We start from the raw sequence: 26916 nt of genomic DNA on the forward strand, positions 1-26916 counted from the left end.
CCTCTCTTCCCCTTGCAACCCGGACATCAACAAACGCCACGGTTCCTACGTTCCGAACAGCTATGAGCCATGCGGGGGGAACGTGTCACAGTAATACAACACGGTAATTCAATCAGCAGTAATTGAAGAGGGAAGTATGAACAATGAGACGTTGTCATAGATAGCTATTGAGGATTTGGTTTCTTAAGCGGCCTTTGCGAGCCAACAAATGTAGAATTCGGTAGAAGCGGAACGGATTGAAGTTACGATGAATGGAGGTTTCCCGCCCACACCCGCTGAAGCAGGAGTTTCAGGAGAAGCGAAAGCAGCAGAGTTAGCTTTTCCAAAGCGCGTGGCGGGGGGTTACTCGGAAGTTATCTGATTATTCTGCTCCGTGGAGCCAGAGTTGAGCTAACTGGAGTGGAGGAGATGGTATGTTTGGTTTTCCTTTCGCGTGGGCAACATTGGCATGCTGATTCTACCTGATTAGAAGTAACCTTTTCTTATGTTCTGAAGTTTGTGCTTTATGGTAATGAGGGTTGGACAGCTGGCCAGGTGAGCTTTTTCCAGAGTTTGGTTTTTCCTAAAACTGCTAGAATTATACATATTCTGCAATGCTGGAGTTTTTTTAACCAATCACAAAGCCTCTATTTATACCAGTGTGAAACAATACAGGCAAGAAGAGGACTACACAGAGTGCAATGTCTTAGTTACTTTAGTTACCTATTGTTTCTAAGTCTTCCCAACTTAGAAATTAGCATAAAGGTGAAAGATAGGGTTTCTACGTTTTGTTTTGTTTTGTTTCCTCGAGTTCCTGGATTCATTCGGTTTCATTCTTAGCTGCTGCAGAGTCTCGCTGTGCATGCGTGTGTGTTTGATGTGTGTGTGTTTGAGTCTGTGTGTGTGTGTGGGAGTGTCAGTTAGCACAGCACCACTTGGATTGCACCTTACCTCCACACTGAGGCTGAAATGAAAACTCAATGTGTTCATTTCCAACCCACCATATGTGTTTCATTACAGCTCATAATGAACTCTTGTTTTTTAGTTCCACTCATTGTGTTTTAAATAATAATCCCCCAGTGCAGTGCTGAGGTGCACTGGGGAAATTAAGTGTTTGTTTGTGTCTGTGTGTGTGTTTTTGTGTGCGTGTTCATGTTCACATGAATCTTGTGCGTGTCAGCCTTTTTTTCTTGCGTAAACACGCGCACCCCTTGCTTGTCATGGCGGCGATGAGTAAAGGGGTGTGTGTGTGTGTGTGTGTGTGTGTGTGTGTGTGTGTGTGTGTCGGAGGTCATTTGTTATTCCTTGTGTTCCCAGTCAGACAATTAGCAGGTGACAGTCCCATTAGCGGCTCCTCCGCGGCACAAAGGCGGAGTGCTGCGCTGAGTGACAGAGCGGCCCGACCCCGTCTCTAAATAACTGTCATCCCGCTCCACTCTGCCCTGACCTCTCCGCCCCCCCCCCCCCCCCCCCCCCCCCCCCCAGCACCGCCGCCAGCCCCCCTCGTCGCACCCTCACACACACTACACATTCCACGCGGGCCCCTCATTGGCAGGCCCAGCGTCTGCCCGGGCCCAGCGCCGTTGTCCGGTCTCCCTCCGCGCTGGCAGCCCCCGGCTGATTGGCCCAGCCTCTCCGGCTCTGTGTGTGCCAGGAGGGAATTTCAAGTGGCCCGAGGCCTGTAGTGATTGGCCAGGATGCCACATCTGTGTGTCTGTGTGTTTGGTGTGTGTGTGTGTGTGTTTTCAACTCAGATGCCTGAATGTGTAAACCGAGGGGGCGTGTGTATGAGTATGTGGTTGCAGGTGTGCTGATTGTGGTGGGTGTGTGTGTGTGTGTGTGTGTGTGTGTGTGTGTTGGGACGGGGTGTTTCTGCGTGTCTTCCTCCTCCCCGCTCCTCTTGAGCCTCCCGGTTGTCGGCCATTGTCCGCCGATGGCTGCTATAATGACGCGCACAGCGGAGTCTCGGCGTGCTCATTGTCCCTTTTCCCCGGGACCCTTTCTCTCCAGCAGGAGAATGAAGACGTTTCCCAGCCCTCACGCTCCCCTGGGGCGGGATGGGGTAGGGTGGGGTGGGGTGGGAGGTTTGTATGGGCAGACGAAGACAGAAGAGTGCTGGCCTCTGCGTCCTCCATTGGCGGTCGGCTTTATACGGCCAGATGTAGTAATGGCATAGTGTGTCGGCGCTATTCTACTGAGAATATGGGGAGAATTAATTTCATTGTTAATGCGTGGAGCGGAGGGGAGGGGGGGCGTTGTGCACGCCGGTACCTTCTAACGGGCGCCTCGACTCCTCGCAGGGCTAGACTAAATCGCCTGCTGAATATAGTAATTGGGTTTGTGAGTCACTGCTTAACTTCCATTAATATTTGTTCTCCCACTAATTGCCCCCCTTTTCCCCTCGCCATCCCCATCCTGCATTTAATTCCTTCATCTAGTTAATGGCGTGCGATGGCGGCGGCAGTTTGTGTGCTAGTGCGTGTGCATTTTTGTCTGTGTGTGTGTGTGTGTGTGTGTGTGTTTGAGTGCACATTTGTGGAACGCATCAAAATATATTTTTTTGCCCACATACAAAATACTTAACTCAGTTTGACTTTATTTTTTCCATTTGAAAAACCAAGTGAGGCATCATCTAACCCGCCAGCATTTGTTAGTTTTTTCCATTTTGTCATTTCGTTTTTGCTTTTTGAATGTAAACAGAGAGTCCAGCGGGGCGAAGTTTGCAGTCAAACTGTGGCAGAGCCCCCTCGAAACCCCGGGTGAATCCGATGAGCTTGATATAAACACACACTTGTTTGTCCAAAGAACTGATTCAGAGTCCCAAATCTTTATTCAAAAAGCAGGGCTGACGGCTCCAGCGGAAGGTTATCCGCGGGGTAGCGCTGGTGGCATACTAAACACTCACCTTGCTCTGACGCTGGCCATATCAGCTGGCTATCACCTTTTCTTCTCCAAATCGTTCTTTTCTTCCTGCACCCTCTTTATCCCTTTTGATGTAACGTAGCTAAGTGGAATGTCTCTTTCTTTTGCGCATCGCATCAAAACAACTCCCGGCGTTAGAGACCGTGCAGCAGCCAAAAGGGAAGGTCGTTCTTCTGTTTACACTGTAAAAAACGGGATATTAGTCTGTGTTTTTTTAAGTCAAATTTTTTTATGGAAAAATAAAGTGCCGCAGGGGCAGTTTAGGCGTTGAAAGGATTTTTTTAATAAACTCACCGCGGGGAAGGATAAAGCACAATGCTGGTGTCAGAAACAGCACAAGGACATCTAGCACACACGCACAGGCACACACGTGCATGCACGCACACACGTACGCACACGTGCACACACACTACAGCCACTTCAAAACCTGCGCATGCGAGCAACCCAAACAAATCCATAGCCCACCAGGAGGGAAAAAAGGTGATGAAATGTGTCAAATAGAAATAGTCAAAAAACAAAATAAGCCCCAGATAACGAAACAAAGAAATCTGAACTATTGAAAAAAAATAAATAAATAAGGAAGATAAAAGGTATCATGCACTCCAGGGACAACAGCGACAGACAGAGAAACGGGGAAAAAGAACCGAAAAACATATTTCTGAGCTGCGGAAGAGTGGCTTGCTCATTTCCTATTCACTTTCTGATCCATAATGGAGGGGGCTGCCTCTGTGCCGGGCCCCAGTCGCAGCCTTCTTTATGAGGATCAGGGACGACTGTGCTATTCGCTGGCTCAGTCAGCTGCATTCACTGGAGATATTAAAGTTGAGCCCTCCACAGCTCTCTCCCATTCCCATCTCCTCGCTGACTATTTTGAACTATATATATATATATATATATATATATATATATATGTGTCTGTATGACTGTATGTATTTCTATATCTATATATCTATAAATGTGAATACTTAGAGATCTGTTTATATATAGTATGTCTGTTTGTGTGTGTGTGTGTGTGTGTATGCATACATGCGTATCTCAAACACGAGATCTGTCTCTATATCACTGTGCAGCAGTGATTGACCGACAATTTTTTTCAATCACAATTGTTCCTTTGCGGTGGCCGCCCAGATTGTGTTTATTCCTCGTGTTTTTTTGCGGGTGACCTTGCACATAAGAAAAGGTTTGATGGCTTGCAGAACCTCATACAGTCCCGCAGCTCGTCTCTAATTGGAAATGTTGTTTTCATTTAGCCCCTCATTCTCCCTGTCCCTCCTTCCCTCTCTGTCTTCTCTTTCATCCCCCCCCTCCCCCCTCCTCCCTGCTCTCCTGCCATTTTGTGCCCTGATGTTAGTGGTGCCCGGCTCTGGCCTACCAGTGAATTTGAATTCCTCAGAATTCGCCCCATCAGATGCAGGCCATGTCAGCTTTGAAGGCTCCACAAACACACACATCGCAGGCACGGATCAAAGCGGAACAAAACAGATCTGTTTTTTTTTCATGCTTTCATTTTAGCGTTTGTTTTTTTATGTTATTTTTCGCTTTGTCCCTGGAGTTCAACCAAAATAGACACTGGAACCGAGCGGGTAGCGTCGTGGCGTTGTGATGCCGGTATTGGTGACGCAGTGGAGGTCTGCCCCTATGAAATGTGGCCGTGTGATCAGGCCCACAACCTCCACCGTCATTCCCTCCGCCGTAGGAGTACAAGTGCAAAGGTTTTCTCTTTGATGTGAAGATATTAAGCTAGAAATGTTTGCAAAGGATTCTTAACCCTGATCATCTGGCATCGCTCAGTAGGGTCAAACATGACACTACTACCGCTACTTCTCTGATTACCACCGCTTATGAGCCTCCTTAGACCACCCAGATATCATGAGTGCGCTCAGCAACAAACATCAGGCTCGCCTTCGCTCGGCAGCATTTCATTTCCAAACACGGCCGAGGCCTTATGTTATTAAAGAAAACTCAAGCCAGTCGGAGTGACCCTTGTGCCCTATTTGCTCTTGCGGACCCGGTTGGATGGAAGTCAAAAACACATTATAATCGCACAAAACCTTCCGTGTAGTTTTCTTTTTCCTCTTTTCACATCGTTATTCAGTATTGCTCGGATGAATCGCTGCACTCACCATCGAGCCCAGAGTTGATGGTACAGTGGCCTGCTGCGCTTCTGCTTCATCAGGAACTGAGGCTCATTTGACTGGGGCTCACTCGCATTTGACATTTCTTTGAAAAAGCTTCCTACGGGATCGAGGCAGATATGAACTTGCGAGATTGGAACGATCTCACAAGGCTAACTACTTATACGATCATGTGTAAAACTACTACCACTACTATGACGACTACCACTTCTACTCCTCCTACAACTCTAGAGATGTACTTTCTCACGCTTCATTTCAAAGCCGCCTTCACGTCAAACCCACCTGCATAAAAGCATCTCAGTTAAATTAAAGTTGTTTGTTTCGCAACACAAATGAATATCGCTTATGCAAAAATATTTTTTCATCCTGAATTGGCAACAAACCTCAGCGAGCATTTAGCTAAATGAAGAAACAACAACAAACAACAAAGAGAAGCACACTTTTTTCAAGCAATATCATTTTTCAAGGGTAGGTTAGGGGGCCTCGATGTTAGTGCTTGGTAGTTATTACACATGATTACTTTATAGGAAACATATGTGCACGCAGGTGTTTGACCGGAAAGTAGAAAGTAAGAGAGCGATAGCGGGGGAGAAAGGGAGAGAGTTGGGAGCGAGAGAGAGGGGGATTGGATCGAGTATACGATCCAGAAGGTATGATTTTTTTTTATTTTGTATTTCTGCCATATTGAGATTTGGTAATGTTGTCCTAATTATTGACAACAGCTGTGAGTTTTAACTTTGACAAAGACACAATCATAATAATAGCCATAATCAAAACAACAAGTGTTGTTCAATTAACCATATGAATATATTACACTTATGCCCACTTAAAGCCTGCAGCATCACCTATAACAGGCCTGATTGTTGGACTGTCTCTTATTCTGATGTTTATCGACGCATGCCGATTAATGCAGTGCATCCATGCAATACAGCCCTCATTCGGTCTACCCATCCACAAAGGCTGTAGTGCAGCCACACACACACACACACACACACACACACACACACACACACACACACACACACACAACCCCAACCCCCTACACACACACACACACACACACACACACACACACACACACACACACACACACACTCACACAGGAGCATAAACACACATAGGATTGTGTGTATGCTAGGAATCACATTGGTTGTGTTTTCCATTCACAAAAACAGGTTTTTTGTACACATAGTAGTGATTTTTTTATCCTGAATAGAATTATTTGCAGGCAACAATCAATGTACCACTACACTGCAATCTCCAGCCACAGGCGTTACTGCGTTCACCGAAACAATTTCACACTTCAAAAACTCAATATCTTACCTGACAAAGTCTTTAAATGTTTAGGCTACGACAGCAAGTATTGATTTAAAACAAAATAACCCCCTGTTCCAGAAATATATATTAATTAATTAATTAATTTTATAGTTATGTGAGGGAAAATGTGTTATAAGCAACATTAATCGCCACACATAGACACTGAGCCATAACATGATACATTTAAAAATAACCTTTTAGCAGCCTCCATTCATCATCTACGGATTAGCTTTTCTCACATCCCATAATCAACCCCTCAAAAATATATAATAATAAGACCACTGGTGACTCTAAGCTGGGGGGGGGGGGGGGGGGGGGGGCACATTGTCAAAAAAAAATCCAAATTGGGTTACACATTTTAATTTCATTAATACCTTCACGTTAACTTGTGCTTATCTGTAGTTTACAGCTTTGTTATGTATGACATCACATTGATTAAAAATGCAAAGTATTTTGAACAATTACATTGCTCCATCTTCAACGTTGAATCGTAACCCGGTGATTGACAGCTTGCTTTGGTTTTTTTGACGGATTCTGATGTGGAGGCCAAACCCCGACCCTAATCCCTGCGACAAACCCTTCACTTTTTCAAAAGCGATGTCCCGCCTCAACCTTCGGTTTAAAGCAGACCCCTCTGGGAAGATGTGTGAGAAATGCCACCTGACTAGCATTTCATCGGGCCTTTTAAAGGGCTTTCATGTGCCAGCATGGTGAGGTGTGTGTGGTCAGTATCTCCTAATACCGCCACGTTGGAACACTCACACCGTGGATTAATCGTCCACTGATTGGCTAGCCTCAGCTTGGTTTAGGGTTTCTAAATATTTTATTTAGCATTTCTCCAAAGTGACGTTCAGTGAATTTTAGATGGTTGCCATTGGCCAGCAGGAAGGGGATGGTGGCAGGGCAACCTGCTCAAGGATGACTACTGGTTAGCCTGCGGACATTGGGGATCAAACTCAGAACATTTCGGCTGGGAGTCGAACAACCCCAGCCACTACACTACCCTGTTGCCCCAGGTTAGACGGAAACCCAAGCTTTAGCTTAAGATGAAAGAGTGTACAATCACACAGAGTATCGTCATTGCAACAAGACATTAGCCTGTAGCCCAATGTGTCCCTTAGTGGGGACTCGTTTCAATGCTGTCTATTAATTGCATCCTGGTTGATCGCTTGTTGCTTTAAGGCTGAATAAACGTGATACTGCGACGGCATCAAACAATGACATAATATACGAAGCGTAAAAAAACCAACAACCTAACTTTCCAGGTTTTTTTATCCTAATATTTTGTCACATTGGCGTCCAATGTACGATCGGCGTGGCGAGGCGAGACAGAGGAAGGACAAGCACAGGAGACAGATTGACAGCATCCCGAATGGCGAGGATTCCTTCCCACGCCTCTGTAGACATCACACATGGTTATGCAGGGACGCTGTTCATCAAAGAAAGGAAAAGAAAAACAGTTGAAGCAATTAAAGGAGATTCGAATAGTCGGGCCTGGTACGCTAATTAGTGCTTGTTTTGCTAAAAGAAAAAATGTATTCCTTTAAATAGCGCCACCCCCCTCTTCACCCCCCCCCCCCCCCCCCCCCCCCACACACACACACACACACACACACACACACACACACACACACACACACACACACACACACACACACACACACACACACACACACACCACTCCAACCGCAGGACTCAAGATTTCTTATCTGATGCTCTCCATACCCTCTGCAGGGTCTCTGCCCTTATCGCCCTTATGTCTTTCTATGTCTCTCTCTCCGTCTGTCTATTCTTCTATCTCTCTCTCTCTGTCTGTCTCTCTCTGTTTGTCTCTCCCTCTCTCTGTCTCTGTCTGTCTCTCTCTCTCTCCCTCTCTCTCTGTCTGTCTGTCTGTCTGTCTGTCTGTCTGTCTGTCTGTCTGTCTGTCTGTCTCTCTCTCTCTCTCTCTCTCTCTCTCTCTCTCTCTCTCGCTGTCTTTCTATGTCTGCCTGATGCTTAAGCATCTCTCTACCTGTCTTTCTGTCTGCCTACGTCTCTCTCTCTCTGTCCCTTGGGTCTGATCTAGTCCTGTAGGAGTGCTGCAGTTGTCAGTAATCAGGGAAATCAGGCTGGAAGTGCTACAAATGGGTCACTTATCTGATACCGGCTCTGATGTGATGGAGGAAGACAGCCCTGTTAACCCCCCCTCACACCTCAGCCTTCTACACTACTTTTACATTCAGAGAGAGAGAGAGAGCAGAAAAAGGGGGATGGATAGAGGGATACGCAGAGAGAGAGAGAGAGAGAAAGACTGATGGATGCCCAAACACTGTCATATTCCACATGAATGTAGACGCACACCCCAACACACACATGGAAATGAGACGGAGACACAGAGACCAGTGTTCATCATTACGGTGTCATGCCGCCCCCTCAGGGAATCCCAGGATCAGGGAGGTGGCGGGGGGAAAGTGGGCTTCTTCATTAATTCAATTTATCGATATCAAGACTCTTCATTAAGAGACCCTGTGGATGTGGCGTCTGGTCTCTGGGGGCCCCTGACGCGGCATTCGAAAAACGACATCTGCTGTCCTGTGGCATGTGAGAGGGGCCCCCCTCTCCCACCAAGCATCCTCCTGGGGCTTTCAGACCAATGTGTCAACTACACGCAGCTTTGCTTTTCAAGTTTTTCTCGGGGAAGGACAATGTGTGTGTGTGTGTGTGTGTGTGTGTGTGTGTGTGTGTGTGGCATGCATGCGTCGATGTGGAAATTTTTCATGTGTGTTTTTCTCACATGACGGCGTCCTGAATTATTGAACTGGACCGGCCCTTTTTATCCACGGCTTGGTACACACACACACACACACACACACACACACACATGCACAAACAATGAGAGCTTCCATCCCGGCAGTTGCATTCCGCACCTAGGGAAATTTATGTGTGTTGTTTGGGTTTATGTCTTACACTTCTGATGCTGCTTCCAGGACCAGCTTTCCTGCCTTACCCATGGTCACGCTTCAGGTTTCATGTTGTTCTGCCACAGAAGGGGTGGTCGGTAGTTTTACCCCCAGTATTTAAAGGACTCAAAACGTACTGGTGATTTGAACGGTTGTCTTTTAAGAGACCCCTATATTAAAGCGATTGAATACAGACATTGTACTGGACATTGGGGATCAAACCCAGAATCTTTGCCCTTTGGTTACTACGTCATCCTCCCCATCGTAAGATAGTATTATCTTACATTACAGCTTGTTATAACCATATTCGAATTGTGATAACTGCTGCCTGGGGTCAATAACAGGCCCTTGATCCTGATTGGGTGTTAGTTACTGATTATCATGCTGTGCTTATTATAACCAGCGAGTTCTCATTGAAACACTCCTGAGCGCATTGATAATGCTAAGCCAATAGCTCTGAGGCCTGCAGAGAACTGGCTGTTCCTGCTGCTAGACACAGTGTGTGTGGGGGTATTAGGACCCTGTAGGCAATTAAGAGAGAGGGTATCACGCTCAAACAGAGAAATGGTTTATGCAAAAACCCGCTGTCACCCTTCAACGGAAGAAGTGATTTCATTTTCACGCATGGTACCCTCCATGATTCCACTCCTGCCCTACTCTGAGGCAAAATTGCATAGGAATGAGAAAGGAGAGAGAGATACTGGGGGAAAGAGTAAAACCTTCATTTTATATCGTTCAGTGATCGTCCCTTTTTTGTCATATCCCTTGGTGATGGTTCAATTCCACTCGGAACAGACATCAGTCACACTGCGTGAGTTGCTGGAGGGCGGGGCCGGAGACTGGAGATGGTTGAGGGCTATTTGGCCCAGAAAGGATCAGAAAGTTCAAAGATCCAGAGTTTCCCCTGTAATGTGTGAAGAAAGCTATTTTCCGCTGTTAAAGCCTGACATCACAAACCCATCCAAACCCATCTTTACCAGACCTTTAAGTAGAGTAAACGAAATAGACTTTGAGGAAAAGTTTCTAACCATCATTATTATAGTTTGGGCTATTTTGTCTCCACTTTTTAAGTACCATGGATGGACATCACTGTGGTGATAAAAATTGTCAGTGTTTTGTCGCAGGGACATTTTCTCGTTAACTGACAATGGCTTGGATCTTTGTTATCCTTCAAGGTGTGCACTTATCTAACCCACGTCTAGGTTCAAATTGCTCAAACCCAAATCCAAAGCCTCAGCCTTGTCTTTTCACTTCATTAGTAGTATGAAATTGTTACCATGTTTGTACCAAATGTGTCATACTAACAAACATACAAATGCAAATCTACCTGCTCAAGGGGGGAAAAAACATATCTATACTCTATGGCAGTTAGAAAAATAACCGAATGAATATAAGGTGCATTATAAGGTTAGGTGTTTCAACTGTATTTGGATTTACAAACAGAGAATAGATTAGTTTAAGTGTCCCTGCAGAGCCAGATGATTTATTACAAGGTCTAATCAAAGCCAGCTTCCCCGGCAGGCTGAACAAGCTCTGGGAAATACTGCAGTAATTAAAAGAACTGCAACTACATGCTTTATTATATGGTAAATTCCGAATATAAAAAAATAAATGTGTGCCACAGGAGGAAATGCATAACACAATGTTGTTTTGTAATGATAAGGAAATAATGATAAAGTCACAATGAAATGTTGGGGGGAAAAAAGGTTGTACAACAGCAGTAATATATCAACTGCATTATAATGGACACAGCGATTTGAAGGGAAACAGGAGTACAATAAAACTATTGACTGTGTTTTCTCAGCCAACGCTAACTGAGAAAGGACCACAGATCAATACTGTATCAGCCATGCCGTTAAATGTCAGAACCACATTCTGTTACAGTAACAAAGACCCCTGCGGTGTACTACACACAGGTCAGATTAAAACACTCACTAGCAAACACATTTTTCAACTACCAACCTCAGGCCAAACATAAGTGATGGTTACAGAAAATCTTGGCAGACCCACAAAGAGAGAGTTTGGCAGTAGGGTTAACTTATTCCAGTGGAAGAGCATTGACATTCATATGAAAACATACAATCAGTTGTACCGCCCACGTTTATTCCTGGAACTTTTCAACTTCTTTCTTCCTCTTCTATATTTAACCAATATCATAACTTGATCAAAGGGATAGCGGCAAAACAACGATTTCACTGCTACGATACTGTGTGTGTGTGTGTGTGTGCATGCTCGCGGCTGTGTGTGTTTGCATGCATGTGTGTGTGTTAGCGTGCGTGTGTGTGTTTGTGTTGGTGTGTGTGTGCGTGTGTTTGCGTGCATTTTTGTGTGTTCACGTGCGCCTCTGTGTTTGTGTCTTGGTCCAGTGGCTAAAGCCTGCTCTGGTGTTCCTCAGATCCGCTCGGACCAGGACCTGACGGTGGGGATTCGCTACAGCATCACCGGGGCCGGGGCAGACCAGCCCCCCAGCGACATCTACAGCATAGACCCCGTCAACGGGAAGATGTTCGTCACCAGACCCCTGGACCGCGAGGAGAGGGCCTCCTACCATGTAAGCACCTGTCTGTCTGTCCGTCCGTCCGCGTGCTTCGGCTAGTCTTTTAAATGGTGAATGAACTGCATTTATATAGAACTTTATCCGAAACAATATCGCCTAACATTCACCAAATCATGCACATATTCACACACCGACGGCGGTGTCAGCCATGCAAGGCGCCAGCCAGCTTGTCGGGAGCAGTCAGGGCTTCGTGCCTTGCTCAGGGACACCTCGACACTCAGCTAGGTGGAGCCGGGGTCGAACTAGCAACCTTGCGGATACCAGCCAACCCGCCCTACCTCCTGAGCTACTGCCGCCTTCTTGTACTCGTCTGTTGGCTCCTCATTAAATGTTTGATGTCAAGTTGCCCGTCTCTGTTTTATTCTTATTATCTCTCAAAAATAATTGCATTCCTTCACTCTCCTTCTAGCAGTCTGTCCATCTGTCGTTTCTGTCAGTCTACAAGTCTGAGTTTCAGACGTCTGATTGTCTGTCTGTGTGTCTGAGTCTGTCTGTCCAGTGTCCATCCATCTGTCACTTAGTCTACCCCTTCTGTCTGTCTGTCTGTCTGTCTGTCTGTCTGTCTGTCTGTCTGTCTGTCTGTCTGTCTGTCTGTCTGTCTGTCTGTCCGTCAGTCTACCTGTATGCCTATCACACAACCTGAATTTACTGTATGTCTATCAGTCTGTCAGACTACCTGTCTGTCAGTCAGTTGACCATTTTGTCGGTCAGTCTCCCTTTCTGTCTGTCTGTCCATCAGTCTACCTGTCTGTCTCTCAGACTTCCTTTTGTCAGTCAGTTTACCTTTCTGCTGGTCAGTCTGTCTGTCTGTATGTATATCTGTCTGTCTATCAATCCATTTGTCAGTCAGTGTGCCTGTCTGTCTTCCCAGTGCGTCCTCATCGAAACGTTACTCCTTCATTATTATCCCCCTCCCCACCTATCTTCGCCGTGCACCTGCCTGCATGTGAGCGTGTGTGTCCTTCCAAATAAATCCCATAAGTCTGAGTACATTCTGCTCATGCACACGTCTCCCTTCAAAGCCCTCCGACTCCCCGAGAGAGAGAGAGTGACAGAGAGACAGAGAGACAGAGAGAGAGAGACAGAGAGAGAGAGAGAGAGGGAGAGAGAGAGACAGGGAGAGAGAGAGAGAGCGAGAGAGAGAGAGACAGAGAGAGAGAGAGAGAGAGAGAGACAGAGAGAGAAAGAGAGAGACTGACAGAGGGAGAGAGTGCCAGAGAGAGAGAGAGATAGAGAGAGAGAGATATACATAGGGAGGGGGATGAAGAGAGAGAGGAAGAGAAAGTGCCAGAGAGCTTAATAGAGAGGGAGCGGGAGATGAAGAGAGAGAGAGAAGAAGATATCGAGAGAAGAAAGAGAGAGATTGCCTTGACGAAGCGCAGATTTTCACTGCCACTCCATCTGTCAATTAGATGGAGTTTTACCTGCAAAAAGCCACACAGGATGTAGAGGGTTGAAATGAAAAGCAGAGAAGAAGGGGAATAAAACACTCAGAGAAGAAGAGAGACAGCAGAGTCAGAAAATGTTGAAAGTACTCAGAACTAATGGGCAGAGGCATTTCATGTGTGTGTGTTTGTCTGTGTGTGTGTACATTCATGTGGAGTATGATAGCATGTGTGCAGCCATTGGTCTTTGTCTATCTCTCTTACTCTGTATCTCCCCCAGTCCCTCTTTTCTGCTTTCTCTCCTTCTCTCATTGCTGTTCTCTCTTCAATTCTCGCACTCACTCTCTCTCCCACACCCCTCCATATCTCTCTCTCTCTCTCTCTCTCTCTCTCTCTCTCTCTCTGTCTCTCCATTACTCTCTCTGTCTCTCTTTCTTCCACCCCCCTCCATCCCTCTCCCTTTCTCTCTCTCCCCCTCCCTCCCTGTCTCTCAGTACTCCTATGCCTGCAGCTAGCTTGCGCTACATTTTGATCGCGCTAACTTCAGTGCCCACCCCTGTGAACCACGCAGCTGGCCAGTGTAAAGGGCAGGCTTGGAGCGCTGCCCTAGTTATCCCTACATCCCTGCCCACCAACACAGACCTCCAACCACCCACCCAGCCAGAGCAGCCCCACAGCCAGCCAGCCCTCCCGGCAGCTCAGCTAATCACAGCCAGGGTTGGGTTCACCACCGCTGGGATGGGGGATACGGCAGCCCGTGGGCTGGCAGCACTGAATTACACATGCAAATCACACAGGACCTCTCCTAGCGAAAGGCAGCTTCGATTTGATGTGCGTTCAGTTGTGTTGCATGCTTTTAGTTAAGTGCACAAGAAGAGGATTCACGTCTCCGTCGAGTGAGGCTCGGGCCGTAGCCAGCGGCTTATCGTCCTGATGCATCGGCGCCCCATCCCTGCTGAGCTCATAGGAAAGCTAAATCGTACCTCTTAGAAACGGAGCGTGGCGTTCCCGGTTTGTTTACGCTCTGCCTTGGCTCGTGGCAGTACTGCAGCGAGCACACCGGTAAACCGCACCGAAGACACACACACACACACACATACGGTAGAACACAACAACAAAGAGTTCCTGTTGATTAAGTGACACGTTTCTATATACGGGTGCTTTGGTCGAATTAGATGAACAGTTGGCTCTTAAAGTAACCTTGAAGACCATCGTTCATCTCTGTTTCATCTGTCCTGCTGAGCTCCTGCCTGTGTCTCTGTATTTGTTGTTTCTAGTTTGTGTGAGTGAGTGCGTGTGTGTGTGTGTGTCTTTGTCTGTGTGTGTGTGTCTGCAGGCATGCTGTGTGTGCGAGCCCCGTGCCTCCACACTTCTGCACGGCCGTCTTATTGTTGTTCATCTGTAATGATACTTTAAAGAGTGGCGCTCCACCCCGACACAGCGGTACCTTTCAGGAAGCGGGGCCTTTGGGGGGCGGCTGGAGCCGGCAGGTTATCTGTCCGCTGAGGAGAAGAAGCTCAGGTCTCCAGTAAACACTTCCCATCTGACACAGGCTGTTACTAAAGCAACCCGAGACACAGAGAGCAGAGGAGCCCCGCTCATCCTGCTCGTGACACGTTGTGTAATTTACCTCAGGGGAACCCTTGGCTCAAGGCGGCGTGGGGGAAATCAGACTGTTGTTTTATACTTTTGCTTTTAGGTTGACGGAAGGTTGCAAGCACTTTGTGGCTCTTGTGGGCAAAAGTTTGCTTGTTAGTTTCAGGCTCAACTGGAGAAGAGAGGCGAGGCTGCAGGTTTTTGACAGACTATCATCGAGTGGGAGGAAGAGCCAAGGGAGAGAGAAAGGGCCATAGAGAGAGAGAGAGATGTGAGATAGGGCACATAAAAGATGGAACTTTTATCTGACAGTGTTGTTAATGTTTGTTCGTGTTGGCGAGCAGGTGCGTTTTGCGCATGGCTCTTCTGTACTTATAGATAGAAACGGAGACGGGTATGACTTGGCCTGTGGTCCCTATTCATTAGCCTGGCCTGGTCGACCATGCTAAGCCCCAGACCTGGTTTAACTAACCACACTTACCACATCATGCACTCACACGCACACACACATACACAAACAAACACACACACACGCACACGCAAGCACGCAAACACAAACAGGTAATTCTGATGCAGGGTTGCAATCACCAAAATCTGTGTTGACTAGTCCCTCCAAATCTCTCCGTTCCCCCCCCCCCCCCAATGCCAAATCCACAGCTGAGGAAACAGATTTGGGGCGGGCTTCATTGTGTTCCTCTCCCTGCATGCCTGTTTGCTCTGCGGCAGCCTATGAGCAGCCAGCATCTTGAGGATCATTAAGTTACTTAAAGTAAGCTGTTCTGATCAATGGCGTGTTTGCTTCTAGCTTCCTCTCCTTGTTTGCCTGTCGCATGTCTCATTATGTGTAAACATGTATCTAAGTCTGTGTTGACATGTTTTTCATGTGCCCTCAAAGCGAGCGTGTCTTGGCCTGTCTTGGCAAAATAAAAAAGTCTGCAAAAGTTACTGCGGAGGCCCTTGGACGCCTTGCAACCCAGCTCTCTGTGTAGCTGTTTTTTCCTTGCCTTCCGCTTTCTAAAGAATTCGCCTGCACCATGAATGAAGCGGCACATAGACTCTGTCCAAGACAATGGCCCCCGGCGCCCAAAAGATCCTGCCGCCTCGTACGTGATCGCCAGCCGGCGAGGAAGAGACACAGAAAAAAGAAAGATGGAGAGAGAGAGAGAGAGAGATTCCTCACCCTCCTCCCTCACTCTCTCTGCGGTCGCTGCCGCCTTGTATACCAAGCTGTGAGTCATTAGTCAACAGCGTATTCACCGGGACCGGGAGCTCTCTGAACAGACAAACTGCCGCCCAGCGTGACGCCGCGGGTGGGTGGGTCGTGTGGCTTGAGTCGCGGGGCCTTTTTGGGTTTTTCGAGAGATATCATTAGCATGGCTCAGCAGGTGGGGCTAAGGGGAGTAGATAGGAGGGGGGGGGTGTCCTCTCCTCTACAGAGCCATAGCTGGATTTGTTATGTATCCCAGTTGTAGAGGGTGATGGCTTTTGTCACTCTTTGCCCATTAAAGATCCCCCTCCCGACCACTGCCGCAGTCCCTGCTTCCCATGCACAAATACACACACACACATGGGCGCACGCACACCGCACACAATTCAACTCCATAGGGCCTTTGTGGGCCCTATGTATTGTGCTCTCATTTACATTGTCTCCTCCTCCCTCCTTTCTTCTTGGCCCTCCTGTTCTCCTCCTCATCCTCCTCCTCCTCCTCCTCCTCCATCATCATCTCACACATTCATTCGTTGGCCCTGTCTGCACACGCATACACACGTGCACACCCAGACACACAGACACTGTTGTCTCGCTGTTGTTTCACACATGCCGTGTACCTTCCAAGAATGCCTCATCACCGACAGAGAGAACCCAAACAAATGTCTGGCTATCTTCCCTAGCAACTAGAGAGACAAACTTTTCCACAGCAACAGGACTACTGCTAATCCTGCCTGCGAGGCGGGTACCTTCTCTGGATGTCCCCCCCCACCCCCTCTCCGCCCCCCTAGCCCCCCCAAGCCCTCATGCTCACCTCTCAAGAAGTGTAGTTTAACTCCACCGAAACACTTTGCAACTTTTGATCCCCCCCCCCCCCCCCTTTTCAACCCACGGTTCTCAGCGTTGGCGGGGGTCCTGGTTCAAGGTGCTAACAGGATGCGTGTGCAGCCCGCAGCCCTGAGTATGTGCGAGTGGGAGACGCAGTGTTTGCCAATCACACGTGGTCGCCAATTAACAGCGAGGCGAGGCTGAGCTGTAATCGAGCTCTTCCCGTTCGGCGGCGGCACGTGCAGAACCTGCCATCCCCTCGTTTTCAATTAAGACGCCCGGATGGTGTTCTCACCTCCCGAGCCGGAGTTGTTTCTCTCTGCGTGGAGCCGTCTCGAGGAGGGATGTTAATGTCGTTCTGTCTGAGCCCCCCTGAACCCGACGGGGTTGTCAGTACAGGAGTATGTCGCCACTTGTTTTTCATAGAGCTGTGCATTTCCTCTGAAAAAGCAGAGCGGTGTGTGTGCCTGTTCTTCTTCCAAATGTCACTTAATTAGTGTTTCCCAAAGTGGGATGCGCAGGAGGGGCCCAGGCTGACGGGATAGAAGGGGGGATTGCTGTATTATCGCGAGGGGGAAAAGCTAAATCGAGGACAGAATATCAAAGATTTTTCAAACACAGGCTCAACAAACATTTAGAAATGAGAGCTGTGATCCAACACATGAACAAACGACTGCCTTCACTTGTGCAAGCCAAGATGCAACCTTATTATGGCCGTGCGTGAACACTGCAAGACTGGCGTGAAGTATCACTGATCCTTTTTGACCCGGGAACAGTTGATGAGGCTGCTGACCGCCCCTAGGTCTGTCAGGGGCATGAGTTATTCTAACCAGGCTTGCTATGTCATCATGTCTTTTAGGGATGATTCCATCTAATTCTATTATGTCTTTGTCTATGTATGAGTCTGGGTTTTGAACGCATTGACGCATCGACGGTACGTTTATGTTCCTTCTTGTTCTGCAGCTTCGAGCTCACGCGGTGGACATGAACGGGAACCAGGTGGAGAACCCTATAGACCTGTACATCTACGTCATCGACATGAACGACAACCGGCCCGAGTTCCAGAACCAGGTCTACAACGGCTCAGTGGACGAGGGATCAAAACCAGGTCAGGGGTCGTGGCCTTCGTACACAATTAACCAAAAGAACTGTGGACTTGGCTCCATTGATTATCGATTGGTAGTGTTGACCCGATGACTGGCAGAGTCTGGCTGTAAAATTGTCTGATGCTGCTGATACATAATGCCGGTCTGAGTTGCATGTGTATGTTTACAGTATTCTTTCCATTGAGTAGCTTACTTAGGATAATAATAATAATACATTTTATTTTTGGCGCCTTTCAAGTCAGCCAAGGTCACCATTACATACGAGTAAAAAATAATAAAATAACAACAACAATAAGGATAAAGAATAAAGTCTAGTGCACAGTGACCAGTCAGAGTGAGTATGCCAGTTTGAACAGGTGGGTTTTGAGTTTGGATTTGAATGTTGTTATTGAATCTGACTTATGTGTTGGGGGAGGGAGTTCCATAGTCTGGGTGCCGAGGATTAGAGGAGCTTGGTTATGAAAGGGTACAGAAAAGATGGCTACCTGTATTGTCATCCTAGCACACAAGACAAAGCACCTTATCTCATTTGGTTTAATAATATAAAATTCATGAAATAATTAAATGATTCACGTATCCCCTTTAAATGTGAATACCTTCGTGGTCTACGGCCTATTCTATTTTAGGTGGCCGACCAGTGGTTATGGGGTATATACTACATACATAAGTCTAGCTCTGGGCAGATGGCAGCTAACAGCAGTGCAATCCTATCAACTGCATACAAATTGGTGTCGCTTTTTTTCCACCAGTACCTTTGATCCCTTTTAGTAAAAACATGGCCACTATAAAGGTTAATGAATGGTTCTGTGAAAAAAAAAAAAGGCTGCGCCGCACCTTGGGATCCTGAGGGATTCTTAGGTGCCGGGGGGGGCTCAGTTCAAGAAGTTCAGTACTTTCCTAATGAGAAGAAGTTCTGTGTTTATTTGTTGGGGTTATCGGTGAGGTGGTGGGTCAGGGGGAGGGGATCCTATCACATCAGCGGACAACTCAGACAGGGGGGTGGGGGATGGGGGGATAGGCACTCTGTGGAGATGAGCAGCCTGTGGTCAGGCCAGAGTCACAGACGAGCGGCGAATGCTCAAGTAGCTCTGTGTCTGGGTCTGGATGAACCGTTGCACCCCGAGGAGATGTCTTCATCTTCATACCGCTCAGAAGTTGCGCCACGGCCACGGCTGACTAAAATCCCTGTAGAGTTTGTAAACAACACAGGAAGCAAAGTGTGTGTGTCTGGCCTGCGTGTGTGTGCTGTTCAGCCACAAAGCGGGGAATACTATGAAAGCCAGCACAGTGCGACTGTGTGTGTGTGCGTTCATGTGTGAATGTGCACACGTCTGTATGTGGTTCCGTGTATGCACTCAAGTGTGTGTGAAAGCTGGAGAGCAGTACGACAGCTTCTGTAGTATAATACATCCCATCTCCTAATGATTAAAATCTGAGATCACGCTCTCTGTGGGGATGTGTAACATATAAATCCATATAGAAGCGACCAATTAATACAAATCTTTGGATCTTTAATTAAAACCAGTTAATGAAGGATGCTTGTTATCAACACATTATAAGAAACATTGCAACTACGATGAGTTCCCCGATTGAAAATAACACATCTCTAGAAACTTGTGTTAAAACACTTATTATATTTAGTATCCAACACTATCTAACATCCATTCGATTTCCTTAAAAATCTAGATGTAAACTTTGTGCCTTAATTGGCTATTTCGCTGAACAAGAGTGGATGTAAACTCTCTGGGATTCATCTCTTATTACTTTAACAAGGAATTTGTTCTTCAAATATCAGACCCGTCAAAGACAGGAACATGCTCACAAGAATGGGCCTCACCATGATGAGAGCATTCCTCATCACCCTTAGAAGAGAATGTGTCCTTTTAGTATCCCTAAACAGCCGATGCCAGGCGCACAGCGTTTGTGCTGGTGTAAAGGTGTGAGGTGACGAGACGAGGTATTGCTGTATCATATTGTGTATCTGGGAGGCCTAGATATCAAAGTGGGTCTCTGAAGCATTACAAGGATCGTGTTGCTGTGTTCCCGCTGTGGGGAAGCCACCAGGGACAGAGGAAACCCAGGGTGAACCCGCACCTTATCACCAGAGCCAGATGCAGCGTTGCCCTGTGATCGGATCAGTCAGCCAGCCATGTGCCGTTGTCACGCACACACACACACACACACACACACACACACACACACACACACACACACACAAACACACCTACACACACATTAACACACATACTGCAAACGCACTCACACACACTCTCACATTAACACACATACTGCAAACACACACACACACACACACACGCAAACACACAGACAAACCTATATTGCAATCAAAAACATTCAAACTGATAAACACATGCACACACACAGACACACATGCACCCATAGACTGGAACTCATTTGAATATGTTAGCATCTGTTCCTGCTGCGGTGTTATTTTAAATCATGTGTACAAACTAGCGCCCCTTGTCCGAGTGAACACTATTCACCATTTCATTCCAATTTGGACAAATATCTTGAAACACGATTGCCTCTTTTGGTAAGAATCACAAAATATCAAACGTCAGAATGTAATTTAATCAAATACCTTAAAATAATAAAACCAACCAAAAGTCCAAAACGTAAGTCCATTATTTAAATGAATCCTTATCTAGCTATACATATAAAATCGGTGTCTAATTCTACATTTAACTTCCCTATCTTGAGCTTCACTATCACGTGTGGTACACTTGATCTTATAGCTTGCATCCTTGGCTTACTGTTCCTGCGGTGTGGGATAAATGAGACTCTAGCTAGCTAGCTAGCTGCTGTGTGAAGCGTGCAGCAGTGAGTTGCTCTCAGGAGGCACCTAGCGCAACGGCGGCGTGACATCCTCTGTCCTGGCACACTAACTGTCTGGCAATGCACTCACAACATCTGCTCTGTAATTTCTAGGCAAACCACCCTTTTCCTTTTCTCTCTCTCTCTCTCTCTCTCTCTCTCTCTCTCTCTCTCTCTCTCTCTCTCTCTCTCTTTTACTGGCATATGGTAATGCAGGAAACTTTTCTCTTTATGAACCTGCTCCTTCTTTGTCCCTCCTCTCTCTAAACCCCATCCCGTGTGAGAAAGCAAAGTTCCAGAGAGACGGGAGTGGCGGATCAAAAGCAAGGCTGATGAGTGGCTGCTCTCAGGCACCATTTGTCCTGCTGAGGACCTGTGGGGGGCTGATGGTGGATCAGGAATGGGTGGGGCGGGGGGGAGTGCCTGGGAGAGTCTCTCTCTGTGGCTCGTTCCCTCTCCCTCCTTTCTTTGTTTGTTTCTTTCTTACTTACCTTCATTATTGTAGCCATCGGTTCGTTAATTCTTTTTCATTGATTGAAAGAAAACAATAATAATTTGTTGTCATTGTTTCATCAACTCTAGCGCTCTCATTCTTTTATTTTCTTTGTTGGTTTGTCCAGTCTGTGGTTCTTTCTCTCTCTCTCTTTTATTTTTCTCTCGTCCTCTGGTAAAGTTTGCTTACATTTTTGGAGGGATTGGGGGGACAGTTATCTCCGTCTGGCCTGTGGGCTCATTAGAGACCCGGCACAGGAGGGGAGGTGGGGTGGGGAGAAGTCCATCGTTGTTTCAATCTGTTTAATCGACCTAGACTGTGTGTGTGTGTGTGTGTGTGTGTGTGTGTGTGTGTGTGTGTGTGTGTGTGTGTGTGTGTGTGTGTGTGTGTGTGTGTGTGTGTGTGTGTGTGTGTGTGTGTGTGTGTGTGTGTGTGCTTGTTCATTAAAGTGTCTGTTTTTTGGGTTATCCAGTGTATCCCTTTGTTCCTCACCAAGAGTCGGGGTGTTGCCATGGTAACGGCATTTCTTTCTGGAACTTTTGCACCAAATTGATCGTGTCAGGTAGCCAGGCGTTTTTTGACTGTGCTTAGCTAAACGGCAGCTATAGCGCCCTGTGAGTAATCAACAACAACCTATCATTTTGAGACTGTTGAATAAAGTACCCGAATGTAATTATAAAGGTCTGTAAGAACAAAGGCCCATAGAGAAGGAATGGACTGCAAGAGAGAAATTATAATAATCTACACTCAGTTCATCTTACATCTAAACAACCCTGCCAAAGTAGTTTGAGTGGACATTCATTCTTGCACACATTTATAAATGTCAATGATGTTTTGCATGATTGACATTTATAAATGAGCTGACTATTCCCAGTAAGATCGCCATCCGCCATTCTAGTCAGAGGTTGTGTTGGCAACCATTTCCCTTGCGTCATGCCTAGTTCCCTCATTTATATCATTCTGTTTATCTATCTATCTTTCTGTCTGTCTCTCTATCTGTATCTTCTTCTGCAGATGATCACGATTTTCACTCCAGAATTCATGTCCTACCCATCTCTTTCTTTAAAGAACTATGGCTCTTAAAATATGAATCTTTTCCTTCCCTTCATGGTAAAACATTTTCCTTTCATGCTAGCTGGATCTGCGATGGTATGTGGATCTCTTGTGTTAGCTGGATCTGTGATGGTATGTGGATCTCTTGTGTTAGCTGGATCTGTGATGGTATGTGGATCTCTCGTGCTAGCTGAATCTGTAAGGGTCTCTGGATCGGTCATACTAGCTGGTTAATATTAACTCTCTCTATTAGAGGCACACAGAAAGTTCCTTCTTTATTTCTCTCAATCTCATCTTTTTTTGTTCGTCTCAATCTTCATTCTAATGTGCAGGCAGATGTTGAACCTGGCTGAGTGATGTTTAGGCAGCGGCTTAACACCAAACACACACACACACAGACACACACACACACACACACACACACACACACACACACACACACACACACACACACTCACACTCACACTCACACTCACACACACACACACACACACACACACACACACACTCTCACACACACACACACACACCTGACTCTCCCATGTGACCGGATCGGCCAATGACACACATGTTCGCCACTGGATACATTTTCAGCTCCAGCAGTTTTTAGGCCGGAACGTAATTACAATTCAGATATTTTCTAATTAAAGTTTTCTAATTAACGGGGAATTAAATGGGTGCAGAGATTAACCCTTTCAGGCATGGCCAGATCCCCTTGGTCCGAGAGAAAAAGGGGTCAATTTAATCTCATTACAGAATCCCGCCTTCGAAAATTGAAGGCGACAGAATTGACAGCCGATTACCCACGCAGTGTTTGTCCTCGCCAGCCTCCCCCTCCAAGAGTCCAACCACTGTTTACACATTGATGTTCTCTACAGTCAATACAAACACTGTTTACATTTTGATGTTCTCTACAGTGAAATTGTCATTACTGTTTTTCTTTTCTTCTGACTTTCTGTGTTTTTTTATTTTCTCCTCATCCTCCTCAACTTCTTCTCTGTGTTTCCTCTCTCCTGACCAAGTGAAAAACCTTGGCTAATGACATTTGAAAAACCGAATTTGTACCATAATCCTGCTACATGCAGTCTTGTTGCAGGCGAGATGGCGCTACCCCGGCCCAATTATCTGCCCTGGTTTTAGGGAGCAGGAGAAGCTAATCAGGAATGCACGGCCGAGGCCACTTTGCCTTTAGCGTCAGACCTTGCCTTAAGGTGTGACGTGACTCTCCAAACAATCAGTGTTTTGATTAACTGCTGAGAAGAAGAGAAAAAACACAGCCACATCTCTCGGTTGTAATTAACGGTCGGCGCGGAGGCCAACATATTTCTATACAGGTGAGCAATTGGAATTTGATTGGACAAGAGGCAATCCACCATGAGTGCTGATATAGAGTGTTGCAGCACCAGGACTTTTTACCATGCATGTATCACTCAGCTTCCTAGGTGTTGCTAATACAATACATTAATGGTGGTTGAAGGCACAAACTGTCTGATCAGGCTAGATCCTCAGAATCACGCATGCCACCAAAGTGACTGTCATCCGACTCTTATTTCACCGGCCGCACGAGCAACGGAAACATACGGATAAACGTACATATCACAAAGCGGCTGGCCTGTGATAACCCGTAGCCCTACACAAAAGGAGCAAGCTAGCGTGCAGCAAAATGTTGACGTGTTTCTTGGCCGCATTCCAATCCCCACACCGGTGGCAGAACTATTTGTGTTGGCCAAATAAATGATTAAATAAACAAATGATAAATACTCTGTTGTTGCTCATTACCGTTAACCAATGAATGGTGCTGGTCGATCTTTGCTCGAGGCCGGGCTGTTGTACTGAGCATCAGCCCCGCTGTGATCCTCTTCTTACCAACGGACGAGGGAATGTCAGCCCTGCCGCTGCCTTTACATGGAATATGTGTTGCTTGTTGAATGTTATGAATAATTGATGATTGAATAATTGAATAATTGCTGGGTGTCTGCCGCCTGAGCACTGCACGCACGTCACACTCATATTGCATAAAGATGAAAGCTTAGGCTTTTGTTTGACCGTTTACTCAAACCGTTGTTTAAAGCATTACCGTCACCATTGTGCACGTTCCTATGAAGTCATCCGCCCTGCTGTCGAACCCCCTTTCATACAAATTTCCCCATAATATGACCAGACATCACAAGCAAGACTAAACAGTCGTCTTCGATAATTAGGGAAAATAATAGGTAAACAAAAAATGATGAAGCGAAAAACTGAACATAAGGCCAGTTATCTACCATAATGTTCCCCCTTGTGTGTGTACATTATGATGTTTAATTTCACTCCTGCACCACTGTCCTGCTTCCAAGCTCTAGTATGACATATCCTCCACGCGGCTCTCCATGTGTCTCTCGGTGCGTTGGTGCTCATGAGCTAGCTTCCCTCTCCCCTCGCTCTCTCTCCGGGCTCAGGCAGCGTCCCCCTCAGTGCCTGGTAGAGGCGGTAAATTGCCGCTGATGGAAGGTGACATTTTGTCTAAGCCTTGTGAGAGGGGGCGAGGTGATCTCTCTCTCTTCCATCGCAGAGTGCTCCTAATTGCCTGGTCGCATTTGTGAGCCCAGCTGACAAGCTCACTCAGATCAATAATTCTTCCTGGTAAGGACAGGCGAGTTGTGTGCATTGGGCTCATACACACAAATACACTAAAACGCAGACATATGCATACATGAACACACACACAAATACAGACCTATGCGCACACACACATGCTAAAACACAGACATATGCACACACACACACACGAAACACTGAAATATACAATCATAGACACAATGGAACGGAACAGAAACACACTCACACACACACAAACGCACGCACACACACACACACATAGAAACAGATTAGCTCACAGGCACACACACACACACACACACACACACACATATGCACACAAAAAACACACAAACACACACACAGAAACACACAACCCCAGCGAGAGGCCTGCAACCCGCGCCCGCTAGGCTTAAATGGCGGTGTTTATCCATGATTTCAAGACAAATAGGCAGAGAGCACGGGAGCATTAAGGGCAGGCACGGTGCCGCTGAAGGCTGAAATAATGGATGACAGGGCCGGCTGAAGACCCAGCGCCGCTCATTACAGCCCGGGCCGCACAGAGGTGAACCCCTCGGCCAGCTGCACCACTATATCTGGGAGCAGGGAAAAATAGCCCGGCCTATTTAGAGAAGGGTTTGATGTTTGTTGGCCTGGCTTGTCCCCCCCTCCTCCCACCCGCAAAGTTTGTTGTTTTGGAAGGGGGAGGAATGGCTCAATCAATGTTGGGCAGCCGCATGGAGAAATATTTTCCTGTGCTGTTTTTTAATTGACTTGTTTTTTTTGGATCCTCGTCAGTTGTAAAAGCAGTTGGAAATTACCAACGGTTTTTAATGATTGCCAACCAACTTTCCCAGTGTTGCAGTGTTTTGCTTCAAATAAGAAGCTCATCCCATATTTCCGTACCCTTAATTATGTGTGTTTATTCCGGCTTGCTCCTCTCCGTCTTCTCATTAAAAACCCAACGCGGTGACAGTCTGTTCTGACGGGATGTTCTGACAGAATGTTGGACTGATTGTTCTGAGAGAACTACAGACTGAATTTCTCTCTGAATTTTTGACTGAATATCGACCTTCAGACTGAATCGTCCGACTGAATTACGGACTGAATGCTCCACAGCATTCTGGACAGAATATTGAGTTTTGGGCTGAATCCTGACTTATTTACGGCTGTGCATTTTCACAGAATTAGATCTGAATAAATGAGTTCCGGGCTGAATGTTCCGACCGAATTATGGACCGAAAGTTCTGACTGAAAATCCTGCCTGAATGTCCTGACTGAGTGCCGTAACTGAATTTGGGACCATATCTGCTCTTCAACAGGCTCGTCGGTGATGCAGGTGACTGCCGGCGACGCGGACGACTACACCACCGCCAACGGCATGGTGCGCTACCGTATCCTGTCCCAGACGCCACACAACCCCATCCCCAACATGTTTACCATCAACAGTGAGACGGGCGACATCATCACCGTGGCCGCCGGACTGGACAGAGAGGTCAGTGTCGGTGTTTGCGAGGGTTATTAGAAAACAGTAGGGTAGGGGTCAGAGGTGAAGGATTTCCTGCCATTATTTGTGCAATTCCGATCATCGTTCCACCCGTTTTTACAACCTTGATCCTTCATCCCGTCAGTCAACACAATACATTTTTGTCAACAAATGACCGTGTAGTTGGGGGACACTTTTATCCAAAGTGACTTGCAGTGAATTGAGAGACCTGTGTTTAAGGAGAAGGTGGGCGCTTTGCTCAAGGATGCCTACAGGTAAGCTGCGGGCATTGGTGATGGAACCCACTTTGTTTTGCCTGGGAGTTAAAAAAAAAAACTGCTCCCTGGCCTAATTGCGTTTTATTTGCTCAAAAGCACCCCGAGGCTCTGGCTGCTCCCGAAGTGGAACCGAGGTTGCCACCAAGTCCCCAAGTAAACCCCATCTGAGGGAACGCTATAGGGCTTCTGTGTGGGTCTGTGAAGGAACGTCCTCGCGGTGGGT

General features: G+C 46.8%; 1 protein-coding gene across 1 annotated transcript in view; it reads left to right on the top strand.

The window, feature by feature from the left end:
* Positions 1 to 26916, top strand: part of LOC307083769 (cadherin-4-like) — a gene marked incomplete at both ends in the record, with an annotated part of 195532 nt that overhangs the window by 135164 nt on the left and 33452 nt on the right. Inside the window, 3 exons of the mRNA XM_079747721.1 lie at positions 11688 to 11843; positions 17829 to 17973; positions 26252 to 26424. Of these exons, the coding sequence (XP_079603847.1) occupies positions 11688 to 11843; positions 17829 to 17973; positions 26252 to 26424 (474 nt within the window). The remainder of the gene's footprint in view (positions 1 to 11687; positions 11844 to 17828; positions 17974 to 26251; positions 26425 to 26916) is intronic.

The sequence above is a fragment of the Pollachius pollachius genome, assembly GCF_949987615.1.
Source record: "Pollachius pollachius genome assembly, chromosome: 12".
NCBI lineage: Eukaryota > Metazoa > Chordata > Actinopteri > Gadiformes > Gadidae > Pollachius > Pollachius pollachius.